Below are 9475 nucleotides of genomic sequence, written 5' to 3'. Positions count from 1 at the left end.
TGTAAGCGACACAACTAAACATCATCATTGTAAGCGACACAACTAAACATCATCATTATAAGCGACACAACTAAACATCATCATTGTAATGCAAAAGTGTAAAGCATTGTGTGATTCACTGCTGTAAACCATCACTGTAGGCTGTACAACTGCCAACCTTTTTTGAGAGCTTTATTTGTCGTATATATGTGTCGTATTGATGAATCATAGCCGTCTACCCCCAACCCGGCGCTATCGATCTACCAGATTATTTGGTTAACTATTTGATCCGTCGCTATCAGTAGATCGCATATCCTTTGACCAAGTATGATTTTCATTTTTGAATATTGGACATATTTGTATTAGCATTTTATTGCAGGGTATGTATGAAACAAAATCTGAACGGCTGAAAGCCATAACCCTGTAGCTTATGTTATTTTGCTGAGAGAAAAGGCTTACATAGTAGATAGCTGAAACACAGTAGGGGTGGGGAAAGTAATAAAACCGAAACATGTACGTTTACAGTGTATCGTACAACTTGGAAATGAGTCGTCCTTGTTGGTTATTTTGTAAGTAAAGAAAATTGTTTAGACTGAAAGTGAGTCTTGTATTTAAAAAAGTCAACTAGCCTACTAATATTTATTTTTTTTTATTTTATTTTACAAGACAGTAATCATAATCGAACCTTCGTGGGTTTACATGATTTCTTAATAAATCTATCCCCATGTGGCTCGGTATACATTCCCCGTGATGGCATACAGAAGCAGGGTGCTCTTCCATCAATGCAATAATGGTTTACGTTCCGATGAATCGAAGGTTAATTGACCCGAACACATGTCTAAAAGGTCTTAACGCTAAAGTAATGTAAAGAAATGTGTTTAACAAATAATTAGTTAACTTTTCGTAATTCTTTGTCGCGTTATTCGTAAAACATGTCGCAAAAATGTAAAAGATAAATAAAAAATATTGCGTACTTATTTCGTACATGTACCGTCTCTTACGTGATTACACTCTTAGCTCAGTTATTGTACTTAAACCGTATTTAATGTCGAGAATTACGTTACGTTACGATGCGACAACCACTGCTTATTATTTAAACAAACATTCAACAGGTGTCCAGTTCACTCAACGTGTACAGCCATTATTTGCACTTAAAGCAATATATATTTTCAATAGAAATGTACAAATGTTTAGTTGACACCCGTCCTCTCGTATGACTGATTTTGTTGTACAAGTGTTATTGTAAGTATTGTGGTGCCTATTTCTCCATGATTTATGCGATATGATACCTTCGTGCTCACTGATCCTTTTACAACATTGTTAATGTTTTACTATAGCACATACAATCATTTAAATCGTAACGTCGTGAATATAACAACAACATAGTAAGGTTCGAATAAGTTTGATTTGAAAGAATGTTGGATCATGTCTTTCTTTCTATCATCACAGAAAACAATACTGCGTTCTTCTAAGGTTCATAGATCGAAAATAAAGAAGAGTGTTTGTGTGACTTTACAACGCATTGTCAGCTTGAACTGTAACGGCCCAGACATATGATATACCGCACACAACGTCTGTGTACCTAACGTGGCTGTTTGTTTAATGTCCTGTCACTACGTCTAGTGTTTGTTTTTGATTTTACGATTTTACGAATGAGTACAGGTGTATAATACTAGACACTCAGACTTTAATCTAAGAGATCCCAGTTCAAATGATTGTATTTTCACAGAGATGATATTCTAATGATTTTTCATTGTTATTGTTATTGAGTATTTTGCTTTATTTAATTGATTAATTTATCTATTTCTGTTATTGTTTCTCTATTACATTTACATTTTTTCCCTATTTGCTCAGGTTACAAAACACAATTAAAAAAGAAAAGAATATTTGAAGATTTTCAATATCATATCTTTGTTTTGTGTTTGTTATTTTTTTAGATCCTTTTTTCATTAACTGTTAAAGACATCCATAGAAACATCATAAACTAATAGCAATTTTATGAGCCATCCTTTGCGATTCGTCCTTCATTAAATTTAATCTGATTTGAAATGAAGGATATTTGTGATCACAACTTACACACACGACATTCTGTTATGTAATTATTGCTATATGCCTGTTTTATTGTGTAGCGTAAAGATTAAATAACTCAAATCAAAGTTGTTTGCTGTATCACTGTTTATGTTCGCACATTGTTCTTTGAACTTGGGTTTCACGCGCCTACCTTCTATTTTATCTGGTGTTGCATACTTTGGATTTCCAAATCTTTAGTCCCTAGCATCACTTATAAATTGTAGAAGGACGAAACAGCTGGATGAGGTGTGAATCATTTTTGGCACACTAAATACCTTACCAACATGTTTTAAAGGTGAAACTACCTGTGTGCGGGTTAAATTCACCCTTAAGCATGTACACTTAGTATTGTAGATTTTTTCTGGCGGATTGTTTAGTCCGTGAGGTTGGTCGTTATATCTGTAGCCTATAGTAGTTAAAACAAAGTTTTAAAACACCTTACATGATAACATGATTTCCGTGTACAAACATTTCTATAGCAATAATGATAAAACTGATGCTTGCAGTTCAAGAGACACTCTGAAATTGCTGTTTACATTTTTTTTCTGTCGTGCGTTGTTTTCTCTAACTATTGATATGTATTAAGAAGACTGATATTAATCAAGGGGAGGAAACTCGGATGTATAAGCCGTCAGATTATGTGCATATAGAGAAGGGAATAATTTGAGCATTTGCTTATATAAAACCAAATATGACATATTTTGTAAAACCTGACAAACAAAATAAGTGCAAAGCTATCGCTATTTCCTGTTGAATGAGTTACATCATATTTTCGTTGTTTGTGACTTTTAAATTTGCATAAATTCACACAATTTACATATTAAAGTGGTCGGATCGGTAATGCTATAACAGCAACGTTGATTGGTTAATTAATCCTATGAAAATACTTAATGCAGCACTCAACATTATGATACATGATAAATTCATAAGTGCTCCGTCCCTGCTGAATAGGAAGATAGCTTAAGCTTATGTGGCAGAAGGATTTTGTATATGTGGAACTGAGTATGGGAGTAAATATTAAAAACGGCACTGTCAATGTAAGCTTGGAATATAAAATGACTTATTCATTGCCACATTATATTGCTGAAACTTATACGGTATATGTTAACTGTTGTGTATTATATACTGTTACCAGTGTAATATTTATTCTATACAGTATATTATATATTGTATCGTGTTTTATATAGTCTGCATTTGTTGTATATACTGAATATAATGTAATATGTAACGTATACAGTATAATGTCTACTGTAAACGGTGTTATGAATAATGTCAACAGGGCTATATATACTGTTTGTTTGATATTTTTTGTGTTATAGTTATTGTATACAGTGTTGTATGTAATATATACCGGGTTATAAACTATATACGTGACTACATACTATTTAAACATTTACATTCCCTATATAGGCGATTGTATTACTGTAAACGTTCTTTTATTAGTGCACTAAAATGCAGAAATAAAATTGCTTCATAAATAACAAAGTACACCACTTTAAGCACAAACAGCACCTATACTAGATTATTGAACAAAAGGTACATAGAGTGCACATGAATTACTGTTTACATGTTTTTTTTGCGTCATTTATGTGTTTCTGATATAAATAAGCAAATTCAATATAACTGTAAATATGTTTAATCATATTGTGTATACGTCACTTTTTATATACAGATGGACACCGTTTAATTGTTCACTTCTTCCCTAAATAATAGCTATGTGAAATGATTACTACAATAGAATAGTTCACAAGTTAATGTTTATCATCAGAAAGATCATTATCATATATACATAATATATATAGACTTCAACTTCCGTTAAAAGGATGTATACAACTTTTAATACTCCGAGTGATTAGTCAATATTTCAGAAATGTCACGTTTTTTCAAAGGGAAAAGAAGCGTTTGACTCTTTCCCAGAAGTTCCTGAGACCTGCAATCAATGCATAAAATATTCCTTCACCATCTACATATTCTTGTCTATCTTGGTCATCGATTTCAACCTCTGCCTGGGCATGTGTCTGTTCATCGGCTACCTCTTCCCGGTAAATAGGGAGGGTTGGCTCCTCTTCAATATGACCTAATGGTGTCGGGCTTGCTTTTGGTTTCCTTTTCTTCCTATTTTCTAGTGTCACCTTTGTTGCTTTTTCAAACAGCTCATTTGAATAGCATTTTGAACCATTTTGGTCTACTATGTATTCAAACCTATTGAGTATTGCTTCGACTTGAATTTGTTTTTCTGTCGTTGATGCATAGTTATCCAAGAACATGTGCCCCCCTTTACAAAGTTTGAAAAACGTATCAACCTCATAAGGGATTTTTTTAAGAAATTGTTTCTCAGTTAAAAGTTGTCTTTTCATTTCATCTGCTTTTGTAAACACTACCATGGTGCGATCTACCATCGAGTCTCCAAATGTGCGTCGCAGTAGGTCTAGAGTAGAACGTTCTTCCGGTGTAAACCGGATGTTTGCCGGTATTGTGAGTAGAAACACATGTGGATCTGGGACTGCAATACCTATACATTTGATCAGTTCTGCATGTGTTTCCTCTGGAGGCAGATGGCTGTCAAACAGCCCGGGAGTATCAATAATCATTATGTTTCTGCTGTGTATGCATGCCCTAGAAAAAGAACAGTTCCTCGTGCCGGAAGTACTTCCTGGTTGCGAAATGAATGGTGCTCCTCCTAAAATAGTGTTCCCAGTAGAGCTTTTCCCAGACCCTGTCTTCCCGATCACAATGACTCTCATTTCCATAGCAAGTCTTCGCAATTGGTCTAAAGAAAGATAAACAAAACTGCATGTGGATTATTTCGTATTTTGTTCGAGATTTTTATTTCAAAGAACTGGTGTATCTACCTTGTTATGATTGGCAAAAACTGTAATCGGGGACAAATGGAAGATATACGAAACAGCAAACTGAGCTTTAACTAGTATTATATCCCTGTGTAAATCTGATTGCGACTTATAATCAATGCAATGACATGCTTAGTTATGTTTAACCTCCGTTGAGGTAGAACATTGTAATTTATCAACCCGAAAACGGTTTTAGTTTCCCCATTGTAACGATCGCAGCGAATGAGAATGATTCTTTATTTGAATACATTTACATAATGTTATATATAATTTCCAGGTGTCCTGGAAATGTTGGGATATTACGTCACGGCATGAGCTATTCAGAATGCAGGAAATTTGCATGTCATCAATCAAAAATACCAAAAATACTTATTTGGTTATTTTATTGCCATTTTGTTTGTTGAATAATATTTGAGTGTTAAAAGTATCGCAAATGATATGTGAAATGAACGGAAAAAAAACAACTTTGGTACCTCATGAGCTACCTGCATGTGATAGCAAAGTGTTGAGAATAAACATCTCAGTGACACAAATCAACATAACCATGGTCCAATGTGTTAGCTTGAAATTGCCTTGTAAGCATCTGAATGCACCTTCCCTTGATAAAACTGATTTAGTGTTAAATATCAATATTATACTTTATTACAAGAGTTCAATTTGCATAAATGTTTGCGGGATATAAATAAATAATATTCAGTTCCATCTGATGTCGTTTACATTAGCGGAAAGAAAAGTTATAATTTCGACGATGGTATGACAACCACCTGACTTGCTATTGACTATGTTCGGTGTAATGGGTCATATCATTATTTGTAGTTACAAACGTCCCCACTACCATGAACCGAGTTCGAGGTATCAATACAATAACCAAGCTGTATTTGTCTTCGATGCTTAAAGACATTTCTCAATTCTTGTACACTAAGCAAATGTTTAAACTGTTTCACTATTTTTTCTTTTCTTTTTTTTCCCCGCGTGGTCAGAAAGATACGTATCAAGCCCCTATAAGTTATAAGTGTTATCAAAATCTGTCTAGTGAATTTGAATTGTTAAAAATAATTGAACCGAAACGGTTTCTTTTTCCGAAATCGTCAATTAAATATGTGCAACTAAAAAATGTGCAATGTGTGATTTGAAAACGCTATATATTGACGCCGATATAAATCCTATTGGATTTAAACCAGAATCGCGACTTAACGCGACATCATTACTAACGTCATATAATGCTGTTTCCTGCTGATGAAAACGAATATACTTACCATTGATAAGAGAGTTTGGCGGTAGTGATATTGATCCTGTTTTACCGGGTTGCAGTGCTCCAACAGCCGTTGCAGCCATAGTAAAACTATAAAATAATAGAATAAATATACATGTTTGTATCACTCAGGAACTAACTTAAGAAATTAGATAATATCACGTTTGTATTTTAAACAGATTTATATGATGTTTCTACTATAGAATGTCAAATTTGAGCTTGATCATGTTTGCATCAAAGCAAAGCCGTGTATTTCGGCACTGAGTTTTATTAATACTAGTTATTGCACTGCTGTTGAGTACTTAGTTTTCGAAATACCGGGTATGAATAACTTAGTTGGTCCTAAATACCACTACCAAACAATGTAACGATTCACCAGAAACTGTCTATCAGCTGTATTGTGCAATAACATTCATTTTTGAATACTGTATCTATTCCCATCGTTGATTGGTGCAGTCACGTGCGTGTTTCTTACGTTCAACGTTCAACACAAATAATTGTTAAGAAAGACATCATACCGTGCGTGACTATTACAAAAGAATATAAAGATCAGATGACAAAATCAAAGACGTTCTAAGTGGAACAAATATACACAGGACCGGGCCAGGTATTATTTGAACCCTAAGCCGTCCCCAAGCCTTTCCCGATAAAACCAAGAAACAAAAGATACACAAAAACAACAAAAGGAACATAACACTACCTGTTGTTTACACTATCGACAAATCATGTAGCTACATGTACGTCTCTATAAATAGATATATTCACTATATATTCGTACCCCCATAATCGTTTCACACATATTTTCGAATATTCTACAATTTTCGAAACAATCTATGATTGAGTTATAAAGGAAATGCTATTTCAACAACGAATGTCTTCTGTAAGACTTTAACATAAAATCATATACTTAAGTTACTTCGTGCCAGTTTTTGACCTGCCATCCACAGTAAAGTAATACACACTATCTTTCAAGACTGAACACCTGATTTTTATAACTTCGAAACCGTTTATGTTTCACGTGCAGTGATTGTTCCTGTGAGTGGTGACAGATTATTGTTTCAAGTAAAAAGTGTTTTGAACTTCTTTCCTTTACTCGGTGATTCGTTTATATGTTTCCAAAAAACACGTGATTAAATTACCAAGACAAAAATAAAGGATATATTTATCTGATATTTGACATAGGTATCACTTATTCATTCTTTATCAGAAGTTTATACAGTAAATGGCTTATCGTGTGCGGATCACACAGAATCTTATGATACATGGAAATCTGAGATAAATTTTAAGAATTGACAAATGGATCATCTTCTAAACCGATTGTTCTTATTTCTTATAAAATGACGTCGAGAATTTTAAGTCGGTATAACATGAAGCTTTAAAACCCGGGTATACTTGTATTTGAAATGAGACACCGTATTTCAATGTTAACATATACACATTATGATGCTAGCAAGATAAACAAAGACATCAAATTTTATTGAGTTGGACCTGATCTGAGCACCAATATTGACAAGTGGTTAGGTTATCACGTGAAATTGACATTGTATTTCAATTTATAAAAAAAGAATAACGATAAGTTCGCATCTACGTCACAAGCTATTTACACATTTGTTAAACTATTGAAACATTGAACTTTTAAGAGACGTGCAGTAAATAATGCAGTTAAATAAGATTGATTAAACGGATATATACATTTAAAAGGTTGAAACCAGTTTATGAAAAGAAAAGTGGTGTGTAGCGAAGCATGTTGTGTACACTAATCTATTTATAGCATCGGTTGTGTATGTAGGATAGTGTTTACATATGTCGAGGTTAAATCAGTGTTGTAAGTTACATTCTAAAGGAAATGAGACAATTTGATGAACAACTTAATACTTAACAATGAAAATTATTGTTCCTTCGAGGGACTTGCTAGTAAGTATTGATTATACAGTAAGGTCCTATTTTGAAACACAATCTAGGTTACCTATTGTCTGTATATTAGAAACCAGTAATTGGTAATCAGGCATGCCTATATCATTTAAGATATAAGGCTATTATGGTCAAACTGTAGTATTGTCTTAGAGAAACATATACAATAAAACACCCGAGCGGTAAAACATTGAGATACATGTACCAATTCGATAGTACACAAGGACAGAATCAGAAGGTTAGCGGAATCACAACACCAAAGAACTGCCTTTAAATCATTCTAAAGATAGGTAATTGTTTGCTTTGACTGTATAATATTTACCTGTAGATAGTTACAAATTAGGACTGTGTGATGTACTCACCTGTAGATAAGTGTATGTTCTGATTTAACAAACAACCCACATTCGCCTTGTCACGTTACTTCCTCGTTTATAATCAGAACGATTCCTTATCAAGGGAAATAACTCACATAACATTATCTGGTTATAAGCCATCAAGGTATCACACAAGAATATATTTCACTATTAGTTAGTTTCGTCAATTAAAGCCACAAATACCATAAAAACGCCAGGAGTGGAGGAATTTGAATCAAGCGGTGTATATCGGTTCCGCAAATGCATCTATGCATAAATACATATTTGATCTTGATACTGGAGACATATTATTTTGAAGCAATTCACCTTTGAATATTCTAATGCATGCAATACATTTTATAAATGTTTTGATGTTAAAATAGTAGAACTCCTGACCTCGTTGATAGAACTTCAGTTACCATTTAACATGTCGACTGAACTGTACCACTGGAAAAGGAAAATGCTATCAGCTTGGAAAGACTGGCTGAGAAAACACTCTTTGTGTACAACTAAATGTACACGTGTCTTACTCAAATAAATACAGTAATTGCCAGCATACTTTGACGTACATTTCGATGAATCTGAACGCATCAGTGACATACAAATGGCCTTGAAAAGTATTAGTTTACGTTTAAACATAATGCTTATGAAAAATAGTTTCGCGTACTCCTAACGATATTTTAGATTTTAATTCGATTTAATACTTTTTGTAGAATAATCCATACCCTTAAGATATTATTTAATCCTGTTCAAATTTATTTAAAAGAAATGTCCAAATTCGCCAGATATTTCGTTTTTAATTATGTGGCTTCATTTAAAAAGGCGTCGATAGAAAATATGGTTAAGTCAATAACATTCGTCTGTGCATCTCAATAATTGTTTTTAGGGTCCCCGCATCACTGTCAAATACTGTTCCTGTGCATAGACATTTTTTAACGGCTTTGTAAATATCTTTCCTGTAAAGAAAACCAAACTAGGTTGAATTATATTGAAAACAAAATGACATCAGAAACAGTGCTCCAGATGAAACAATGCAACAGGGCCAGATCAGGTTTTGAACC

The 9475-nt window shown here is 33.6% G+C and overlaps 1 protein-coding gene across 1 annotated transcript; it reads right to left on the bottom strand.

The window, feature by feature from the left end:
- Positions 1–3678: 3678 nt before the first annotated feature.
- LOC110461508 (GTPase IMAP family member 4-like) lies at positions 3679–8514 on the bottom strand. Its single transcript, XM_021514994.1, has 3 exons — positions 8424–8514; positions 6155–6240; positions 3679–4819 (listed from the first exon to the last, which is right to left on the bottom strand). Exons 2-3 carry the CDS (start codon positions 6231–6233, stop codon positions 3933–3935), a joined length of 966 nt encoding a protein of 321 aa, XP_021370669.1. The 5' UTR covers positions 6234–6240; positions 8424–8514; the 3' UTR covers positions 3679–3932.
- Between the last annotated feature and the right edge of the window lie 961 nt (positions 8515–9475).

Source organism: Mizuhopecten yessoensis, unplaced genomic scaffold (assembly GCF_002113885.1).
Source record: "Mizuhopecten yessoensis strain PY_sf001 unplaced genomic scaffold, ASM211388v2 scaffold10631, whole genome shotgun sequence".
NCBI classification, from domain to species: domain Eukaryota; kingdom Metazoa; phylum Mollusca; class Bivalvia; order Pectinida; family Pectinidae; genus Mizuhopecten; species Mizuhopecten yessoensis.
The sequence above is the reverse complement of the archived record's forward strand: the minus strand, read 5'-3'. Positions and strand labels throughout refer to the sequence as shown.

What these genes read in the sequence shown, in the direction of transcription:
- LOC110461508 (XM_021514994.1), bottom strand. Translation starts at nt 6,233, where the DNA reads ATGGCTGCAACGGCTGTTGGAGCACTGCAACCCGGTAAAACAGGATCA. An exon ending in GCCAAACTCTCTTATCAATG is followed by an intron (nt 4,820 to 6,154) that starts GTAAGTATATTC and finishes ATCTTTCTTTAG; the next exon opens with ACCAATTGCGAAGACTTGCT.